Raw genomic sequence first — 22,061 nt, 5'->3', positions numbered from 1 at the left:
AAGCTGAATCTCTACCCGGGCAACAGCAGGGAGAAGCTGTACAGTCTGCTACAGCATCCTTCTAGACTGAACTAAAGTGATCAAGTGGGCTCCTCCATCAATCTTAGCATTTTAGTCTTCGGCTTAAATTTTTTAAATTTCCTTTTTGTTGTTATTATTTTTTGCAATTTATACTTCTGTACTTTTAAGAGTTCGGGTATGGGGGGGGCTGTGATCAGGCTGTAAAATGAATAACTAAATAAATTAATGGAAATAAATAAAAAGAACTACAGGCAACTAAGGAAAGCTGAGAAGAAATAGTCTTCCCCAGGGAATGGTAGACCAGCTGGTTATTAATTACCAAGGATCATGAAATACATATGCGTGACAGTATACAGACTGATCAGATTCTATTTAGGGATACATATGTACATACATAAGGATAGAAAAAATTATTGAGAAAAGAAGCTGTGGATGTGAAAAGAGGAAGGAGTGCTATGAAAGGGTTGAAAGGGAGGAAAGGGATGGGGAAATAATTATGAGCACAAAAAATAAAAGAATTAAAGGAAGAGTTCAGGTGTAACGTAACGATTTGTATCGGCCCTTCCTTTCTCAAAACCTAACACACAATATTCCCCTATGGGCCTCATGCTCTAACCATATACCTTATCATTCTTGCTGTTCCTCTCCTAGCTCCTTCTCACCTGACTTTTTAAATACTGACATCCTTTTATTTTTAAAAAAATTTTCAGAATCCCATTTCAAAACAGGATAACTACTACATAAAGAACTCAAACATACAAGCACACAGAAAAGGAAATCGACCCATGACTTAGACAAGAAAATTAGTTACCAGAGTGCATAAAAGAATCAGTAATTTGAAAAAAAATGAAGCAAAATTTTATGAAGGAAGCTGAGATGATAAAAAGACCAACAGAAAAGTTTTAAAACTGAAAGAAACGACCCTCAAAGCCACAGGAGGAAGCACTGTCAGCACACAAAGCAAGCAAAGCAGTACATGTCAGGCATGGGGTTAGGGCTGAGCAGTAGTATAGGCATACATAAAGGGGAAAGAAAACATGAACCAAAGTTTCTAAGAGAAAGGATTATATTCAAGAAACCAAACCTGAATATAGGGGTAGAAGGAATTGATGAAATCCTTAGGTTCAGACAATGTATTCATTGTCATAGCCAAGAGTTTCCCAGGTCTATACAAAGAAAGAGATCCAAACCCAAGAAGTATTAAGGGTCCCAAAATAGGGAGATGGCTCAGTGGTTGGGAGCACGTGGTTGTTCTTCCAGAAGACTTAGGGCTCATTTGCTGGCTCACAACCATCTAGTTCTGGGAACACAGTGGCTTCCTTTAACATCAGTGGCCACAAAACAACAGCCTTATACACAAACCAGACAAATCTTAAAAAGAAAAAGGGAACAACAACAACAACAACACCTAAAAATAATAGTGGCCAGAGAAGATCGCCCTTATAATATTATAGTAGCCAAATTTTCAAAACAAAAAAACAAAGTAAAAACTGTAGGGGAAATACAGCAACTCATACATAGAGGCAGAAATATTAAAATGACATGAGATCTCGTCAACAACCCTTATGTCAGAAGATCAGGAAAGGCTATTTCAAGCCCTGAAATTCTAAACTGTAATTGCTATATCAGTAAATTACCTCTCAAAGTTGATAAATAAAAATTCCACAAGATAAGCACAAGTTGGTTCACAACCAAGCCAATACTGTAAGTAATTTCTCTATAATAAACAGTAATTTAAAAGGTTGACTTCAGAAATTAGACACTTGCAGATTAAACAATTATTTCTGAATGATGGTTATCAGAGAGATACTAAACAAATTATCTAATGGTTACTTATAGCAATACATGTATATATATATATATATACACACATACACACACATATAGATACACAGATATATCCATATATATATATGTATGTGTGTATGTGTGTGTATATATATATATATATATATATATATATATATATATATATATATATATATATGTGTATATATATATATTAAAACCCTCATCCTACAGGGAGGCTCCTAGGGCTCAGGTAGTAAACAAATTAATAACTTCAGGAAGTCGCTGTGGGTATTCAGTCACCAGTCTCTGCTCCAAGAGGCATATATAAATGATCAGCAAGGACTGCAAAAGACAGTCACAAACCAGCACAGAAGACTGAAGAAGCTACCTACAAAAAATAGAAACTAGTCCACCGGCCTCAAAGAGGCTCAGATCAACAGAGCTACCTGGAAGGGCCTCAAACCAGCTAAGTTGTACAGTACACTCGAGGTTTCTAGATTTTGTGAGCTGTCATCCAGGCTTGGATGGGCTTCCTTAATGACACAGCAGTCACTTTTGCTCCTGATTACTATCTCTCACTCAAATCTCTGTCAATCAGTCCAGTAAGCTCACTGGGTAACAAGTGAGACTCTGAACCGTGGTTAGTTTCCTGGTTCCTCCCCGAAAGCAGTGCTACATAACAATGATGCATCTCAAGGTTTCAGCAAACAGACAAACTCAGAAGCAGAAGGCAGTAAAGAATAAAGATCAGGGCAAAACCAGGGTCTAAAATCATAGGAATTCATCTCACAAAGAACTGATTCTGTATAAAAAGATTAACAATACTGAAAAGCTCCTATCCAAACCTACTAAAAACAAATGAGACGGGGGTGGGGGGGGGAGGGGAGGAGAGAGAGAGGGGGAGGGAGGGAGGGAGGGAGGGAGGGAGGGAGGGAGGGAGGGAGAGAGAGAGAGAGAGAGAGAGAGAGAGAGAGAGCGAGAGCGCGAGCGCGCTTGCTTCCCAGTTACCGCCCACACTGGAGGTAGAAAGGAGCTATTACAAACATTCTCCAGTAAAATCCCTAGGACCCTCTGGGAATACTTAGTGGGGCAAGGAGATTCCTTCACTTCTTTTCCTTTTCCTTAATAAAGGGCCTCAAATTGTTCGGCCTGGTCTAGCGTCTTATTTCAGCCTCTCATGGATGAGGTATACAGAATTTGCCACCACACAGGGCCAGGAGCTTCAATTTTATTCTGTAACAACAGGGAATTCCTGAAATGTTTAGGTACCAAGTTATAATATATTCTAATATGAACAGGGGAAGGGATCACTTAGCTAACCAATATAGAAGAATTAGAGAACCAAGTATCTCGCCTTCTCCCAAAGGACAGCAGGGTAGGACACTACTGATGACAGAAAATGAGGAATATTTGACTGAGAAATACCTGTCAAGAGTAACTCAGGTTTTTGACAAGAGTAAAGAGATGGTACAATGTATTCAAGAAGAAAACATTCAGTTGTTGCTTCTGAGATACAAAGTTGATTTTAACTCTTTTTTTAAAAAGTACCTGTAATAGGCTTGTTTCTGAGTCCCTGAGCCTTCTGGGATTTTTGAGGAATGGGGAATTGAGTGATACTTCTATTACAAACAGGTGCTGCTAAAGGCATATGAAGGACCTAGGAGAAAGAATGAGATAAAGAAAAACCCCTATTAATTATGCTGTTTCAAATGGTTCCCCACACCATTTTTAGTTCATAAATGCTACCTGCTGAGGAGGAGTGGAGAATGTATTTCCATTCTGTCCAACTACAGACACAGGTATCATCCCCACCATTCCTTGAAGAACAGGCTGTACTGGAGAAGCAATTATGATGGCAGATCCTAAAAAAATAATTCTAATATCAGATTTCCTCCATAAATCTTTTGACAACAATAAATTAGTATTCTGAAACAAATTCTGTGACCAAATCTTCTTTCCTGACAATTTCTGCAATAGCTCCAGATTCCTGTCCTCACTGCTTTTAATACAGACCTGAGTGAGATAAGCCCTTTCTGCCTCAGCAATAACCCAACTAAAACAGAAATTGGTACTAGGAGTGGGGTACACTAAAGACCCACCCAGTTTGTTTTTGGGAGGACTGTGGAAGAACTTAGGAACCCTGGGCCAAAAAAAGCAATTGAGAGCTCAGTGGGCTATTCTGTAGGAGCTTGGAAGATGAGAATGTTGAAAGCAGACAACGGAAGCCTGGTTTCCTAAATCCCAGAGGGAAGCAAAGACTCTACTGGGCCTTTTGTGTGAAGAATCTGTAGTGTCTAGTCAACTGGAGCTGAAGAATTGGCTGTGATTAACAAGAGACCAGAACTACTAAAGTAAAACCTCTGCTCTCCCAGGACAGTTGATGCTGGTGCTGAAGAATCAGCTGTGATTAACAGACTAGCATCACTGAGGTGAAGTAAATCTTCTGGAAATGTTTCCTTGGGGTCAGCATACAGAAGCTGTGTTTCAGAACCACCAAGGTTGTGCATCCTGGTGGTAGCCAAACTTGGTAGTTTAAAGTCACCTGGGTTTTGAAGGCATGAGAGGGTCATGGAGAACAGTTGCGGCTTGGCATTGGATAGCAGAGCTGGAACCCCTGACAGGAGCCCACAAGTGTCTGCTCAGTTGCAGCAGGGGACTGCAGAGTTTTGGAGCTGACAGCACCGTGGGATAACCACCAAGGACAGCGGCAGTGGAGCAGTGCAGCAGTGGAGCCAGCCGTACAAGAGAACAAGCTGTGTGGGCTGCAGAGGACAGCCAGAGAAGGACCCAGTCTCTGGGCCACTTTGGAGGAGCCCAGAAGACAGTGAATCTTAGACACTGGACACTGAATTACTTATACTGTTGGCACTTTGGTTTTGCTTTGCTCAGACTGTGACTGTGCCCTGGTTCTCCTCTCTTGAAGAAAGTATTTAAATTTATTGTTTGATTTGACAGGAAACTACAACAGAAAGACCTTCAATTTTAAGAGACTGCCCATTTTAAAGACAATTTTAAAAAAAGATTTATTTTTATGTTGTTTTGCATGCATGTGTGTCTGACTGAGAGTGGCAGATCCCCTGGAATTACATGTAGTTGTGAACTGCCACGTGGGTGCTAGAAATTGAACCAGGGACCTTTGGAAAAGCAGCCAGTGCTCTTAAGCTCTGAGCCATCTCTCCAGCCCCAAAAGACTGAATTTTTAAATGTTTGAATTTTTAGAGACAGTGGGACTTTTAAAATTTGGAATGTTTATATTGTAATGCTATTGATGTCTATCTACTGTTGGTGGAAAACGAGAAAAGAAAGATTATGGCTTAACAATGATATATTTGTGTGGCAAGCCAACAAGGGGTTAATTTTGCTGGGTAGTTTTATGTCAACTTGACACAAGCCAGAGTTACTTAAAAGGAGGAATCTCAATTAACAAAGCACCCCCATGAGAATGGGCTGTAGGTAAGCCTGTAGTGCATGTTCTTAGTAACTGATGTGGGAAGACCCAGTCCACTGTGGATGATACCATTCCTGGGCTGGTAATCCTATTACTTTTTAAGAAAATAGGCTGACAAGTCATGAAGTACAAGCCAGGGAGAGGTGGGGATAAGTAGTAAGCAGTATTCCTTTAAGCCTTCTGCATCAGCTCCTGCCTTCAGCTTCCTAAACTTGAGTTCCTGTCCTCACTGCTCTTGATGATGAACTGCTGTACTGAACTGTGAGTGAAATAAACCGTTTCCTTACCAAGTTGCTTTTGGTCATGGTGTTTTTCATCACAGCAATAGTAGCCATAACTAAGCCAAACTTTTTTTTTCCTTTTCTTTTTTTTGGAGCTGGGGACCGAACCCAGGGCCCAAGCGCTCTACCACTGAGCTAAATCCCCAACCCCGCCAAACTTTTTTTTTAAAAAACTGACTTAAGTACAACAACAAAGCTAATAAATCAGGAAAAAGTAAATCTAAATATTAAGCAATACTTTCCCAAGCTGGAGACTCTACAGCTAGATCATACTGAGGGGTCAAAGTAATTAGAAACTGAGTAATGAAGTTTCACGTTTGAACCTTGTATCAGAAAACTTAAATTCCAAATGAATATTTATAGCCCCAAACTATTTTCCTAAAGTATTAAACCTTAAAGGTATTGGTCAAAAAGAAAATATACTTTTTAACTAGAGTAAACTACTGGGGGAAACTACAGTGTCTACATGGTCCTCATGAATTAACCAGAAGTAAAGCAATAGCAATTCAGTCCTGCTCTGTAAATGAGCTCTTCCCATCTAACACACTAAGTGCCCCTATCAGATTACCTTATTCTCATGCACGCTGACAACTCGCCAAACACCCAGGAATGCTCACGCTACTCACCTAGGCATGACGTCTTTAACTCTAAGTCTCACTCTACTCACCTAGGCGTTATAATGAGTCTTTAACTCTAAGTCTCAAGTCTCACTCTACTCACCTAGGCGTTATAATGAGTCTTTAACTCTAAGTCTCAAGTCTCACTCTACTCACCTAGGCGTTATAATGACATCTTTAACTTTAAGTCTTACCTCATTATTCTAAGTCAAGAATACTCTGTACCAATTCTCATCTCTTCTTTATCTCATTTAAAATAGATTCACTAAACTTAATACTTAGTTGATAACATTTAATCAAACTTCACTGTATGTCTATGAACTAGTGCACATGGAAATGTAAGTGAACATGTGTAAGTTCTTATCTCTGAGAAACATAAATTGATTTAAGTCTGTCAATTACTAACTGCTTATAAACCAGCATACAATGAACACAAGAGTCCCCTTTAAAGACTTGAATCATTTTTAAATGGCAGAAGATAGTGAGAAATTAGAGTTTTATAAAATGTTTTCTTGAAAGTCTCTCTAAATGACAAATTTCTTAAAAACTATAAGTATAATAAAAATAAATATCCCGAAACATTGAGCTTAAGTATGTATACAGTTATATAATAAATTAGGCTTTCTTTTCTCACAGCTTAGTGCTGTAGATTAAAACTGTTCAAAGAAAACAAATTAAAGCTAGAGCCTACAAGATCTAAAACAAATCCTGGCTGAATTGGATGGCAAGAGGCATAAGCAATTATTTCGAGTAGTCTGTCGTATGAACTATCTATATTATTTCCTAGTCTGTGACTTCACACAAGAAAATTAAGATTACAATCCAGGGGAGCTCAAAATAGGTGTGCACACACATATACAGTATACACACATACAAGTATCTTTTTCTGTTCAGTGCTGATAGAGTCCATGGCCTTGCACATGCTATATAAGTGCTTTTCCACTGAACTATACCCCAGGCTCACCTCCAGTGGTTTTACGAGTTACCTTGTGAAAAGTTTGGTGACACGGCTTGGCTGACAGCAAATGCACTGTTAGACTTAGGTGGCGTCTGTAACTGCTGTGGAGGAGGCTGTGCAGTCAAAGGTGCAGAACTCCCGGGCAACACTACTACATTAGACTGACTGACAGTTGGTCCCAAGGCTGTTGGGTCAGTCATACAGGTAGCTATCAGAATGTTACTTGAATTGCCAAACGCCGTGCTTGTAGCAGGCATCAATTGTATGAATCCTCCGTCCTTAGGAACACATGGTGCAACATTGGCTGAAAAAGCAATGCCATCTTCATTCTGAGTGCTGTTTACCGTGGGTTCCTCAGGTTTGAGCACTAAAAGGTTCTGCTCCATGGAGCCAGAATCACCTACTTCAACAGATACAACAGCACTTGCAGTTTCTTCTGAAGATAGGCATGTAACGAATTCTGCATTTTTGGCAGGAGATTTAGAAGACAGAATTATCGTTGGTAAGTTTTCTCCACTGATACTAGACACAGCACTGTTAAGCTCTGCATCTGAGGAAACAAATGGGTCATCACTAATGATGATTTTGAGAGAGACAATGCTTGACGCATCTACCTCTGCTGGGTCGCTAGCTTTGCCATCAGTATTTTGGGTCTCAGCAGAGACTCCCACCGAACCACCAGATTCTGAAGAAAGTGAATGATTATTTTTTACAGGATTACCTTCTCCAGGAACCAGTGCAACTTCTTCACAGCCGTTATGTCCACTCAAAGAGAGAAAAATAGTATCTCCATCTTTCACAGAAGGAGGCTCTTGAGTGTTCTCAGACTGAAGTGGCTCTGACTCGCTTCCCATAGGATTTAAGTCAACAGAAGCTGAATCATTAGGTAGCTGTTTATCTGAAGGGGATGTTTCTTCAATACTAATTTCTATTTTTTCAGTCACATTTACACCTAAACCTTCAATAATCACAGGAGATGTTCTGCTTTGCAGTGGAGAATTATCTTGGCAATCTGGTTGTGTCTGGGCAGCAACTGGTGATTTACTGTTAGTTTCATCTTTACTGCTGTGAGTGTCACTAGAATCTGGTGACTCAGAAGCATGAGAATTAGTTTTTACTTTTATTATATTATTAGAATTTTCACAAAATTGACTTTTAGATGGCTTTCCAGTTAGTGGAGTACTTTGGGACAAAAGCTGGGAATTTTTCCCCGAGAGAATTAAGTTTTTGTCATTGGTCTCACCACCAAGAGATACAAATGAAGTGACTGGCACGCGGGGCTGATCAGGCTGATACTGAGACTGGTTCAGTGAATCTGGAGACAGAGAACTCTCTTCACCCACAGCCGCTCCAGCGTCAGTGGGCATCTGACTGGTGTATAACTCAGAACAATGTTCATCACATTCAGTAGCGCTTCCTCTTTGGTTAAAATCACTTAAGTTAGACACAGACTCAAAGGTAATGTCAAGGGCACACTTCTGTTCAGCAGGTACAGCTGTTTTTTGAATGTTAGCGCTTATTTGGGAGAAGTTTCCCTGGGACTCCTGTGGAAGAACGTCATGGTTGTTGCCACTCTTCAGATCATTTAACACTACATCTTCGTTTTGATAGGATGTACAAAATGGAGGCTGACCAGATTGCCCATCTGTAAAACACCAGTGTGATGGAAAGTTGAGTATGCTTAGCTTCTGAAGCAGTCACTTTTCCTGAACAACCCACTTTGCCAAGGATGTACAAATCTTTGGCATACCAATAATTTTAAGACTGATGTACAATTACTTCTCATTCTCTGGGTATCAAAAAAAATCTAATTACTTTTCTAACTGCAGACAGTTTTGTAAACAACTGTCAAATTGTTTCCCAGGTTTCTAGGATAACAGATGCCACAGAGAAGGAAAACGTAGAACTTTAAGAATATCCAATACTTACCAAGGGACAAAATGTCCTAAGCTCTAACCACTAGTGGAAATAGTGTTGTCTCCCTCTCTAGACCTTGTCCTCTCTCTTCCTTTTTTGATGTTTGTAAGACAGGTCTCACTGTGTGTGGAGCCCACAATGGCCTTGGGCCTGCAGTGATCCTCTTGCTTCAGCCTCCTGGCTGATTGGATTTTCAATTTTGCCACATCTACTGACCTTCTTTTGCCTGATATATTTTTTTTGTGGTGAGATGAGACCAAGATCATTTTACACAATTAATACGATTTTGTGTATACTTTAACATTTGACATATTTACTGAGTACAACCATATACACGGCTCTAGAATGCAAATATGAATGAGTCACTCAATGAACTTGTAGAAATTAAGACAGCTAAAAAAGAAAATACAGAACTGAAAACTGTGATAAGGTACAGTGAAAACTGTAATAGTTTATAAAAAAGAAAGGCCACTGGGAGATAAAATAAAAACTTTATAAAGGAGGTACCACATGAAGTTATGTAAGAGGAAACGATGTAGCATCCCCATAGTGAATTTTATAGCAATCACAATGCAGATAACCTGACAATACAAAAAGAAACATAAAGAAAAAAAAATCAAAAAAAATGTCTGCAACTACCATAACTAGTAAAGATCATATTGTGTATGGAGCCCACTTGGTTCTATACTCAGGGAGAGATTAGTGTGAAAATTATATGAAGGCACACAGCTACAGGATAAGTGATGTTTTTAAAAATGCAATGCTAGAGACAAAATTGAGGGCTATGTTACATAAGCACTTGGCCTCTGAAATCCATTCTTAGCCTGGAGGGAAACTCATAATACACTGGCAAGGCTTTCAGAGGAAGTAGAATTATGAGTTCTCTTTTGTTTATGATGAAGCTTAAGTGAAGGATAATCTTCTAGATGTGAACACACAAGCAAACACATGCTCAATTATAGTTCAGCCTAAGAAATGGAGGGTTGAGCTTTGTTATTAACAATGAATTCAAACAAAGATACCCGGAACTAGGTTTTGAAGACAAGATGTGAAAACACCGGAAGCCATTAGGCATTTAAAAGCAGGTAAGGAATTACGAGGTGATGCACACCTCTACTCCCAGCACTCAGAAGGCAGAGGCAGCTGGATCTCTGAGTCTGAGGCCATCCTGGTCTACAAAGTCAAGTCAAGGACAGCCAAGGATACACAGAGAAACCCTATCTCAAAAAAACAATCAATCAAAACAGATAAGGAGAAATGACCAGATATGGCTTGCAGACTGACTAAATAAATGGAAGTGATACCAAAAAGGCATAAAGTTTACCAAAGTATGAGAAGCAAAGATGACAGCTACTTCTGAAGAACAGAGACACAGGGTACAGCGGGGAGGTTACTGGGGGTCTCTTTCCTGTGCTTTCCTTTTCTTCCTTGAGAGGTGATTCCAAGGGAATTCTTCATTTGATTTTATAACAGAGAACTATATACATTATTATGTATTTTTCCACATTTGTGCTATATTTAACAGTAAGACTTTTAAAAACTCATTCTATATTTTAAATCTTTTGATACTGACTGACTCTTCCTTTTCTTTAATTCCCAAAGTGCTTACTATATATGGACTAACTATGCTACATTGGTACTCCATGAGAGACGGAACTGCAAAGCTATGAATAAAGAGATTACCACGACTATCAGTACATACTGTGTAACTTCCCAGAAACAAATGTTGAAAGTCACTCAACTCAGAATGCTGGAAAAACTCTAATACATCAGGACTTAGACTTTGTGAACTAAGGAAATTAGTACTAATGTACTAATAGGTACAGACTTACCCATTTGACCAATACTACTTACTACTAGATTGTGTGTCTACTGCTCTATGAAAGAATGAATATGAAATATTAATTTTTAATCAAATTACTAGAGATTTGGCAATAATTTTCTCAATGGACATAAAAGTCTAAGAATAAAAATGACCTATAATAATTTAAATAACTTCTAATTTAAACAATATTTTGTTTTCTTTTTTAAATTTTGAGACTAATTTTAACATTTTGGAAGAATCTTACCTGATTCTTCTGTTTCAAAAGAACTTTTAATTGTTAGATTAGTTTCTTCAGGTATGACTATATTAGGATTAGTCTCCACTGATTGACTAGAGACACTTTGTGATATGTTTTTATTGTTCTTTGTTTTACCTGTTAAAAAGATAATAGAAAAATAATTAAATAACCATACCAGGAAAAAAAAGCACAAATATTGCCACTTTAAATACACGTTAAAACTTTTATTTCAATCACATATTTTTTTTTTCCAGATAGGGTCTCAGGTAGCCCAGGCTGACCTTGAACTCACTATGTAGTCATGGATGGCCCTGATATTTCTGCCTCTCCCTCCACATCCCTGAGGATTTTTGTAGGTTGCCCCCCACCTACTAAACAATGTTAGTAGCTCCTTTATACGCCACTTACAAACACAAATCCAAGGACTGCTCACCAAATTGTCTTCTTTTTTGATTTTGCTATGCTGCCTTAGAAGCTACTTTTGAAGTTCTTAGATCAACTGACCCTCTTGCCTCAGCCTTTTGACTAAGACAATGGGCACATGACATAACACCTGGTTGTTAATGTTAAATGTTTATTAAGATCTTCTGAAAGATTTTAGTACCAGAAAACACTGGTACTATTGACTGTTCTGACTGTAATGCTGAATACTTTGCATTTTGGGGATTCATTTATATTTACCTGTTCTATAACAGGCTCACCACAGCTCATGTTGACTGGTCAAAATACTCAAAAACAAACAAACAAACAAACAAACAAACAAAAGCAAAACCCAAACCCCAAAAAGAAAAAAAAAAACCTCTACTTTTGTAGTTGAACTTCCTAAGTAAAAATAAAATAAAGACCCCTCTCCCATGTCCGTCATTTGCTATAAGGAAATAGGCAGTTTGTCAGAAGCCCTGGGTGATGTTACTTAATACTGAGTTAGTTACTCAAGTCAGTAGAGAAAAATTTATCTCCTTGTTAACTCAATGCCTAATACTTACCATAGTCAAATAGATCAAAGAGTGCCTGAAAGGCTGGGTCTGATTCTGTCTGCTCCAGTATATCTTGTATTGCTTCTTCAGACATGTGGATTTCACTCTGTAGATTAATGAAGGCATGAAAAAAATAGAACTAGTATGGGTTTAATACAAGAGAACTTATTCACATTTGTCATTGTTGACATTTACATGTAAATATTTCAGACATTTTCTTCTGATTGTAATGCCAGGCTTATTTATTTAAAGAGACTAACTCCCGGGTTAGAGAATTACAAACTAGCAAATGAGGAGGGCGAGGAGAAGAACGATCGGACTCTACTCCAAAGAGACAGTGTGGCAGAGCAATGTCCCACAGCAGACGGGTGGTCAGGTAACTGTTAGGTGACAGAGTAAAAAGGAATGAGCACATGGCTCCAGCCCAAAGATGAAGCCAAGTCAGGAGTGAAAAAGAAACCAGCAATCCTACACATCCACAAGACAAGCCCAGTTTTAAAGCCTCAAAGGCATGGAGGTTTTGGTGAGATAGTAAGTGCTCCATGGTGCCAGCAGGCGGTAGGAAAGATGGCCTGCTGTCAGCTGCTGTGCTTTGGAGGGTTATAGTAGACACTATACTAAGATGAGGTATCCCGAGACCAGAAACGAGGGGTAATCACAAGTCAGGGATCCCAGAATCAACTTCCCACATATGAAGGGTGAGAGACTCCTGAAAGGAGTTCTAGGAATAATGAAGATAAAGAAATGTTGAAAATTGCTGAGCTTAGACAGTGAAGGAGATATAAAAAAAAAAGTTGAAGCAACTCTTTAAAAAAATCTACCTTTTTAAAATCTACTCCGTTTAATCTATGAGTACAGAGGTTCAGGGTGGGACTCTCTTGGGAACTTCTATATCTTATGGTTTATGCTGATCCTAATACATCCTGGCTAAGTGTTTTCTATCTGGCAGCTGTCTTTACTTCAGCTTTACTTGTCTCTCAGTCTGCAGGTTGCTAAGTTTTCCTACTCTGAGTTCATATACTCTAGAGTAGCCAATGGTGTATACAGTACAGTTGTCAATAGTCCTAAACTGTTTCTTCTCTGGCTAGGCAAGTCCATCATCTGTAACTCCAGAGCTGAGCTCTCTGGAGCCATCTATCTGCTGTAAGTTCACTGCTGTAAGAGCTGAGAAGCCTGAAGTTTCGGCAAATTAGGTCAAGTCCATTGCCACATCCCTTTGGCAAGGTATTTAATGTCTACAGAGTTTTCAAAGTATGGAGACAGGCGCAGTTAGACTACTCTCAGTCTGTGTTTGTTTCCTCCAATCCCAACAGACGCCAAGATATCTGCTGGCTTAAACATTGTATTTACTATTCAAATGTGTTCAGAAACAGATTACATCTGTGATGAACGAACAGTCTATTTTAATTACTTTAAATTAGATTGTATACATGTAATTTTTTGGCAATGATTTTAAAATAAAACCAAAATACCACTGCATTCTAATTATACTTCTCTCACACTCTCTCACACACTCATATCCCCACACACATCTACCCATACCGGAAGTCCTAGGAGTTCATCAATTGACGTTTCTGGCTCTGTCAGGCTGCTTTCTGTCTGTTTAGGTACTTGAGCAATATTACTATCACTGTAACACAGAAGAAAAATCAAGAAAACAGTTAGTGCAGTTGGGTGATTAGGTAAAAACAATCAGATTTGAATCAGATAGCTCACCTAGTCAAAAACTTATTTATGTTTTCTGCTAGTTTTTCTTGAAGAGATTTGTTGCTTAATATTTTCTCTCTTGCATTTTCAATGACCATTTGCTGAAAAAGAAATCAAGACTAGTAAAAGATAGGAAAGAATATTACATTAATCACGGAAAACCAAACCAAACCCAAATCAACACCTTTTGTCCCAGCAATTTGTGGAACTGAGATAAAATTATAAGCTGAAGTCAGGAGTTTAAGTTCAATCTGGACTACACGACACGACCTCAACTCTAAATGAATAATTAAAAAAAGTCACAAAACAAAATCAATAGCAGGGGCTGGTTTTGATAATCATCAGTGCAAAGAAACCAAGTTCTGGGGCCTCCATCTTCATTTGGGCCTGAATATTGCAATTCAGAAATATCACAGGTCTTTCACCAACTTAGTTTTCACACCATCCATACACTTTTTATTGTACTACGTCACACAAGGTCTTCAATTATCTGATCCAGGTAAAATGTTCAACTAAATTGCAGGAACTGGCAATCACAAATAATTTTTACTTGGTTCATTTACCACATGTGTGTTCTCTAACTGCTACTTTCCAGTTACAATTCCCTACTCAACAGGCAATCTGCTGCTCTCATATTCATACCAAACATATAAATACACTTAGTTTGAATACATACATCAGTATTTTCAAGTTTGAGAACATTTTGAACTCACATTTTAGGAAGGTCACTTACTTTTTCTACTGCAAATGCATTTGGATCCTGAAGATTCCTTGATGAATGTGCTCCAGATGACGGGAGACTCTTCTTTTGTGATTCACTGAAATAAACCATAAACCTTGCCTTTTAGTACCTGTTTAACAGATCGATGATATATATACAAATTTTGAGATCATCATGTAGCAGACACATTTTTTTCTCTTTCCATAAGAACAAAGACAGAAGAGCAGAAAAGCATTCCCAGACATGGATTCAGATGTAATGAACCTGACTTCTATTAAAGAACAACAAACTAAAAAGATGAAAAGGAAAGAAAGAAAAAAAAGAAAACGTATGAAAAAAACAAAACAAAAACCAAGTTCCCCCCACAAAAAACACAAAAATTCCCTGTGTGTTCTTACGTGTATAAATTTTGTACTTCTATCCCTTTTCCTTCTTTATTTAGTGGTAATGAGAATTTATTCCAGGACCTCATCCATGCTGGGCACGTGTTTCCCCAGCTACATTCCACGCTCTACCACCAGGCTAACGATGGAAGCAATCCCCTGGACCAGTGGGCTTATGAACAAAGTTTTAAATATGCATGAACTTTATAATAAAAGTTCAAAGCTTCTAAAATGTTATTATGAATGTTTATTATTTTATATGGTTTAAAAGTTACACAGCTTTGTAATATAGGAAGCTGACAATAAAGTCATCTTGAATTGAGGAGTTAAAAACTCTAATCAGAAAAAGAAAAAACTATTGGTGGCAGATGAAGAATCAGAGAAAAACCATTTAGAACTCTGACCTCTGGTATTTTTTTAAAATACAGGCTGAAGCAGACCAGGAAAAATATACATATACAATACAAAAGCAGGCCGTCATGATTTACCTCCATATGTTCTTTTGTACCATAAAACTAACATTACATTCATTTAAGAAAACACTACAAATGAGTTAAGATCCTTCATAGGCTGTACCACGATTATGCACACCACTACAGAAAGTTAGTGAACAGTAAGCAATATTAAAAGACACAACTCAAATTCAGTGAACCACAATACTGGAAAAGATGCATTTTGGAATGAATAGTCTCAAGAACTTAATCTAGTCTTATTAATTTTTTTACAATGTAAGTATACACTAAGTTATCTTTTGCCTGTTTTTTTTAAAGATTTATTTATTTTATTTATATGAGTACACTGTAGCTGTCTTCAGACACACCAGAAGAGGGCATCGGATCCCATTACAGTTGGTTGTGAGCCACCATGTGGTTGCTGGGAATTGAACTCAGGACCTCAGGAAGAGCACTTAACCGCTGAGCCATCTCTCCACCCCCTTTTGTCTGTTTTTAAGTGGCTACTGGCCATGTGCTGATTATATAAAGTAATTACCTTTTACGTCTACCAGGAGACATTAAACTGGTTTGAGTTTTCCTTTCCTGAGGACCAGGAATGATATTCAAAGATTCTCCAGCTGTATCTTAAGAAAACACAGTAAGCCAAAGAAATACAAATTTTATAAACTTGGAATGAGATGACAAACATTAGATACTATTATTGAATATTAAAATTCAGAAAACATTTTCTGAGTACCACTCAGAGCAAGGCATATACAAGATAATAAAACGAATGCAGTCCAGTCCCTACACACTTACGGTTGACACTTGTCACAATACAAAGGAAACAAAAAGAAAAATATAGAAAGAATCAACTGAATGCTCCTAGTATAGGACAGGATTTGGAGAAAGACAGAAATGAGCAATCTTTTTGTTGTTATTTTTCAAGGCAGGGTTTCTCTGTGTAGCCTCAGCTAGAACTCTCTGTAGACCTTGCTGGCCTCAAACTCAAAGACCTACATGCTTCAGTCTCCCCATTGCTGGGATTAAAGGCGACCCCATTATGCCTGAAATGAGCAATCTTAATGGGTGGCAAAATTACTCGATAAGAAATAAAAAGATGAACCCTGATTTCTAATCCCAAAGCAAGTATTAAACCAGCTTCCTACTTCTTGCTACGCTGTTTTCACTTCAATAAGTATATATACAACAAGCATGGTCTGGACTAGAACATAATTTCTAACTATTTCTACATCTGAGACTCAGCTGAGAATATATAGAATATCTAGCACATAATGATGGTGGTATAGTGGGAATATATTCCAGGACACACTGACAATCACAGTAAAGAGATGGTGGAATATAATGTACATTCTACTTAAAATTACAACCAGGTCTTTCCAATTATTACCCTATAATTGAAAATTAGACAAGTTCAAGGTTGGTTTAGATTTCGATTAGAACAGAAAGAACTGTAGACCTCAGCTACAATGACTTCTAGACTTTAAGTAAAAATATTTTTATTTGAAGGCATATATCACATGACTTGAATTTCTGATTCTCCTGACTGCTGGGATTCCACAGGTGAGTCAGTTTTATATAACAGTGAGAAAAAAAATCCCAGGTTTGTGCTTACATTCTGTGGCCGAACAACTCTCTGTTATCTTTACAAGTTCTTTCACCTCTCTTGGGCCATGGTTTCATATTTTAAAAGTAAGACAAGGTTTCTTGGATGAGCTGGATTTAAAGAATAAAACTTAAACTTACTAGTTACAGTATTTTGTGTCTGTGAATGGTTGACCACCACAATATTTGACCTCACTGGAGTTGAAATCTGTCCAGTTGGTTTGATAGTTTGTGTGGCTGCCAAAGGAGAAGTGGTGAACTGTCCTGAAGCGTAAGGTAAAACCAGCAACTCTGAGCTAACGGGAGCTGCTTGAGATGCCAGCCATCGCTGCCGCTTGATTTCTGCAATTCCATTTCTTGTTCGAGCTGAAACACATGAATATTTCCAAGTTAACTTAGTGTCAGAGGAGTTTCAGAATCTGACCAAGACACTATGTTGCATGGCCTATACACTATAACATGTTAGAGTTATAGATTCAAAGATAGCCTTGAAAAACATAAACTGAAATGCAAACATTACAACTTTACATACCCCAAAGCACACCCATTCTGCCATAACCTATAATGTTATAATGTTCCCTCAAAGTTAAGATATTCAAAATTATAGATTGATCAAGGATGCTACCTACCACTTGACATACAAGAGTAAAAGTAGGACATGCTTTAAAGCATAAATACATACACAAAAATTATGTATTTGCACATATGCAGATTATTTAACTTTGTTTTATATTGCTGATGATTAAATCCAGGGACCTATACATGCACTCTACCACTAAGCCACACCTCAAACCCCTTCAACTCTAATACATGAACATGTCTAATGAATGTACTAAGAGAGCAATTTAAAGAGAATATAGATGTAGCACACATATATTGTTAGTTAAAATGTTCATGAGACAGACGGTGAAGTAATGCTGAACATTAATGAAAGTTAAATACCAACCTCTCTGATGGGCAGCAAACCCTGGAGAACTCTGCATGCTCCTAACAAATAAAACACGGTAGTTATTTTTAAGTTACTTTTCAATGAGGTATGTTCTGGCTTAGTTACCATCAGACCTGAAGTAAATTATGAGTTAAATGGTGATTTCCCTGAGATAAAGAGTCTACATGTCTTTTGCGGTATCCTACTGTGATTTCTTTTAGAAGAAAAACAGAACCATATAAATACTCTTCCAACATAGTTTTGGTGATTAAATTCCTATTTAATCAATATGCACTGGAATGTTCTGATATTAAGGTATAGCTTGGCCCATCTTCAGAAACGTGCTATGTTTAAGTAGCCTCCATATAGATATAGCATTCTCAATTCAATTTTGTAATGGTAGAAACTTTCCTAAAAACTGTTATTCATATATCAATACTTTAGAACCTCAGAGTTCAAGGAATCCTGCTGTTACATTATGACTATGAAATTATTTTGTTAAACCTCAATATATACAGAAAAGCACACATAGAAAATTCACAGTAGAAGCTAAATTATAATTATTTTTTTATTATTATAATTATTTTTAACGTATTAATAAGCAATCATAGACACCATGTCTGATTCCTGTGAAATTCATCAAATCTCCACCAAGACCCACAAAACTTAACATAAAAATTTTGAGAAAACCTGTGTAAAATGAATCTTATTTTTAGCTAACAGCCCACTAAAACAAACATCTCCCCACTAAACCCTCAAGATTCAGTGACTTTAAGAGTCTTGAGCTGAGGGTTGGGGATTTGGCTCAGTGGTAGAGCGCTTGCCTAGCAAGCAAAAGGCCCTGGGTTTGGTTCCCAGCTCCAAAAAAAAAAAGAAAAGAAAAGAAAAGAAAAAGAAAAAAAAAAAAGAGCCTTTTTTTATATAGTCCTGGGGCTATCTATAGGCATGTACTACATGCATATAGTTCTGTACATAGTCCTGGGGAGCCAAACTCAGCTCCTCGTGTTGGTATAGCAGACACTATTACTGACTGAGTCACCTCTCCAGACCCTGTAAAAATCTTCTGTAGATTATTTCCAAGGGCAGAAGAATGAGTTAGGGTAAGAAATATAATCACAAAAGTAGCAAATAAGATGTGGTTCACTGCTAGGACAAAACTACTTGGAGCTATTAGCCTAGCCAGAGGGTAAAAATGAGGCCTCTACTGAAGTTTATATGAAATATTCACTTGTAGCTTTGAGAGGAAGGGTTTTTCATTGAGATACTGTCATCATATAAGAGATGTCCAAAACTTATGGCAACAAGGCTGGCCTCTTTTCAAGGACGCTGAAACTGGCATCCCAAGACTGTGAACTACATAGACAGTTTAAGTATTCATACCATGAGAAAATACTAGACAATTCCAGAAAGAATCAATTGGGCAGGAAGTCAACAATTCTCTGAATATGTAACAAAGAAATGGTTGTCTAAAGGAATTTGTATCTAGGTCTAAACTGTTTTTAAATTGGTATGCAAAGTTGAGAATGTCATTAAATTTTTATATATTAAAATTCCCTCATTTGTAAATAATTAAAAGTATTCGACTTGTTCCAAATTATTTCAAATTTAGAATACAAACCTCGATTACTCTCTAGAAAACTTTGAAGTTAAAAGGATGTTACATGGATAAATTTTTACAAGATCTTAAGTGTATTTGCATTCCTAAATCAGCACATCTTTAAGGACACAGTACCTGATCTGAGAGAGCGTGTGGTCCAGCTTCTTCCACAGAGATGACATTATTGTTGGGACATCATTTGATGTTTCTAAATAAGAGGAAATAAACTCAGTTGAAAAAATTCATTTTTCAATGTGAACAAAGACACAGACAATAACAGGAAAAGACAAAAAAGCCTTGTCTCTAAGTTGTTGAAGTTACATGGCGAATTGAGAAATAAGCCTTTGTAACAGTGTGCAGATGTATAATGAGGTGGCTTTATTTTTTAAACCACAGAGAAGCAAATCTAATACAAATGAGAAAGTGTATCTAAATAACTTTTAAGGCTAATAATCTTATATCTTCTTTGTATTAGAGAAAGGGAAACAATATTATCAGAAAGTTATACAAACTACTATGTGTGCTAACTTAACCCTTGATATCTTTATTAAAAACATCTATGAGCAATACTTTTTATTGAGTTAAACACTGAGATACGCAAAGCAGCTAACAGGATACTTGCACATCTAATTATCATCAAAAAAGGTAAAGCTACTTTTCCTCTGGCTATTTTCTTAGGACAATCAAACAGTAATAGTTTTGATATGAACTATAGGAACAATAGCAAGAGAATAAGTAATTCCCCTCTGACTTATCGAAATCTGAAGAATTATTTTATGTTTTTAACTATCAGCCAATTTTTTGACCAAGTCCTATGCCTAGTCTCATATTACACAGAAGCCAAAATTAAATTACCAGGTCAAAGAATTTTAGCAATTAATTATAAATAACCTAGAGCTAAGCTTTACTTCAGTTTAAAATATGAGTTTTGGCTTATGTTGGTTAGCTAACATCTGGAATTTTAGAACTGGTTTTACTCAATATAAGCAGAAATAAATTGTTTCCTAATAAAATATATAGTCCCCCCTCACTTCCCAAGAAAGGGTTTCTCTGTGTAGCCCTGTTGTTCTAGGACTCACTCTGTAGATCAGATTTGCCTTGAACTCATAGAGATCTGCCTGCCTCTGCCTTCCGAGGGCTGGGACTAAAGGTGTGCACCACCACCACCCAGCTCAGAAAAACATATCTTACCAGAATAAGATTACGTTTTCTCAAGGCTTTTAATGAGACAGTATCTTAAAACAACAATATCCAAGTTCTTACCTTTTGCTTTCATAGCTACATACTCATTTAAAATTGTTGTCAAGTTTTTTCCAAATAAGGACTGAAAGACAAAAAGATTAAGCATTACCAAAGTCATACAGTTTACCACTTTCCCACCATAAATGGCAATGAAAGATCTAGACTGCAGAAACTCCTGTGAGAAAGGGCAGAGAAGCAGGTCACCAACATTCACTAAAGGTGTGTGTAGCACAGTTGAGGACAGAGCTCTGCCTGTCTGAACTGTGACAGGAGTCAGTTTCCAGCCAGGAGGCAGTACTTTGTTATAATGTTTAAAAGAAAGAGTAAGAACCCACACCGAACCTGTTCTGGCTGACCTAAAAGCCATGTAAACCATGTAAAAATGAAGTTTTAAAAACGAGTGTATGAGATCTTCTTCCTAAGGAGCAGGACATTTCTGTTCCTGTTTCTGTCAGTATACCTACACACCTTTCCTTTCCTTTCCTTAGGACTACGATTCACGAGTACTCTGTTGTAACAGCATAATCATACACTTAAGGTTAGAAAAGAGCAAGGATTTGGGAGCCAAGAGTTCTGATTTCAAAGTAGTAACAGCTTGCAACAATTTCTTTAAATACCTAGAAACTGACAGCAGACGTAGTATAAAACTTTTATTTTAAACAATATTGAAGACATATATATAACTGTGGCAATTACGTTCCATTTCCGGCTCAACTTTCAACACTACACTCTTTTTTTTGTGTGTGTGTCTTACTATAAATCCCAGGCGGGTCACGGCTTCCTTGGTACTGGGAGATTAAGGCATATGGTATAGGCCTGTTTTCCTAAGTACTCGGGAAGGTAAAGCACAAGGGTTGTAAACTCACGTTCTATCAGAGTTACAGAGAAAGTTCAAGACCAGCTCAAGTAAGTTAGAAAGATCCCAACTCAAAGAAGTAAAAAGAAACTGGGATATAGCTCAGATGGAGGCTATTTCCCCACCATAAGGCTTGAGAAGGCAGGAGATTTACCTAAGTAATCACTCCCTGTGTTTTTCCCCTAATAATAACCAGTAACTAGTTATTGCTAAATGATTGGCTAAAGAAATGGTTCCCCTCTGTATAGTAACAGTCATCTCCACTGATATCATCCAACCTTCCTAACACTGTGAGCCTTTATACAGTGCCTCATGTTGCAGTGACCCTCTACCATAACATTATTTTCATTGCTACTTTATTAACCGTAATTTTGCTAGTTATGAATAAAATGTAAACAGCTGTTTCTAGAGGGTCTTAGCCAACTCCTGTGAAAGGTTGTTTGACAGCTCCCCATGTGTTGCGATCCACTGGTTGAGAGTCACTGATTTGGTAA

General features: G+C 37.6%; 1 protein-coding gene across 7 annotated transcripts in view; it reads right to left on the bottom strand.

Moving 5' to 3' along the window:
• Nucleotides 1–22,061, bottom strand: part of Npat (nuclear protein, co-activator of histone transcription) — a 37,637-nt gene that overhangs the window by 5,317 nt on the left and 10,259 nt on the right. For 3 of the 7 annotated variants that reach the window (NM_001434411.1, NM_001434409.1, NM_001108147.2), the window contains exons 3-15: nt 20,733–20,793; nt 19,605–19,677; nt 17,891–17,931; nt 17,086–17,310; nt 15,875–15,962; nt 14,514–14,598; nt 13,790–13,881; nt 13,616–13,703; nt 12,083–12,179; nt 11,103–11,231; nt 7,145–8,761; nt 3,559–3,674; nt 3,361–3,469 (exon numbers count right to left, since the gene is read on the bottom strand). In NM_001434411.1, the coding sequence (NP_001421340.1) occupies nt 3,361–3,469; nt 3,559–3,674; nt 7,145–8,761; nt 11,103–11,231; nt 12,083–12,179; nt 13,616–13,703; nt 13,790–13,881; nt 14,514–14,598; nt 15,875–15,962; nt 17,086–17,310; nt 17,891–17,931; nt 19,605–19,677; nt 20,733–20,745 (2,773 nt within the window). In that variant the 5' untranslated portion in view covers nt 20,746–20,793. The remainder of the gene's footprint in view (nt 1–3,360; nt 3,470–3,558; nt 3,675–7,144; nt 8,762–11,102; nt 11,232–12,082; nt 12,180–13,615; nt 13,704–13,789; nt 13,882–14,513; nt 14,599–15,874; nt 15,963–17,085; nt 17,311–17,890; nt 17,932–19,604; nt 19,678–20,732; nt 20,794–22,061) is intronic. The other 4 variants (NM_001434410.1, XM_087561959.1, NM_001434412.1 and 1 more) reach the window with 2 other exon arrangements.

This window comes from Rattus norvegicus, chromosome 8 (assembly GCF_021556685.1).
Source record: "Rattus norvegicus strain SHRSP/BbbUtx chromosome 8, alternate assembly SHRSP_T2T, whole genome shotgun sequence".
Lineage (NCBI taxonomy): Eukaryota > Metazoa > Chordata > Mammalia > Rodentia > Muridae > Rattus > Rattus norvegicus.
The sequence above is the reverse complement of the archived record's forward strand: the minus strand, read 5'-3'. Positions and strand labels throughout refer to the sequence as shown.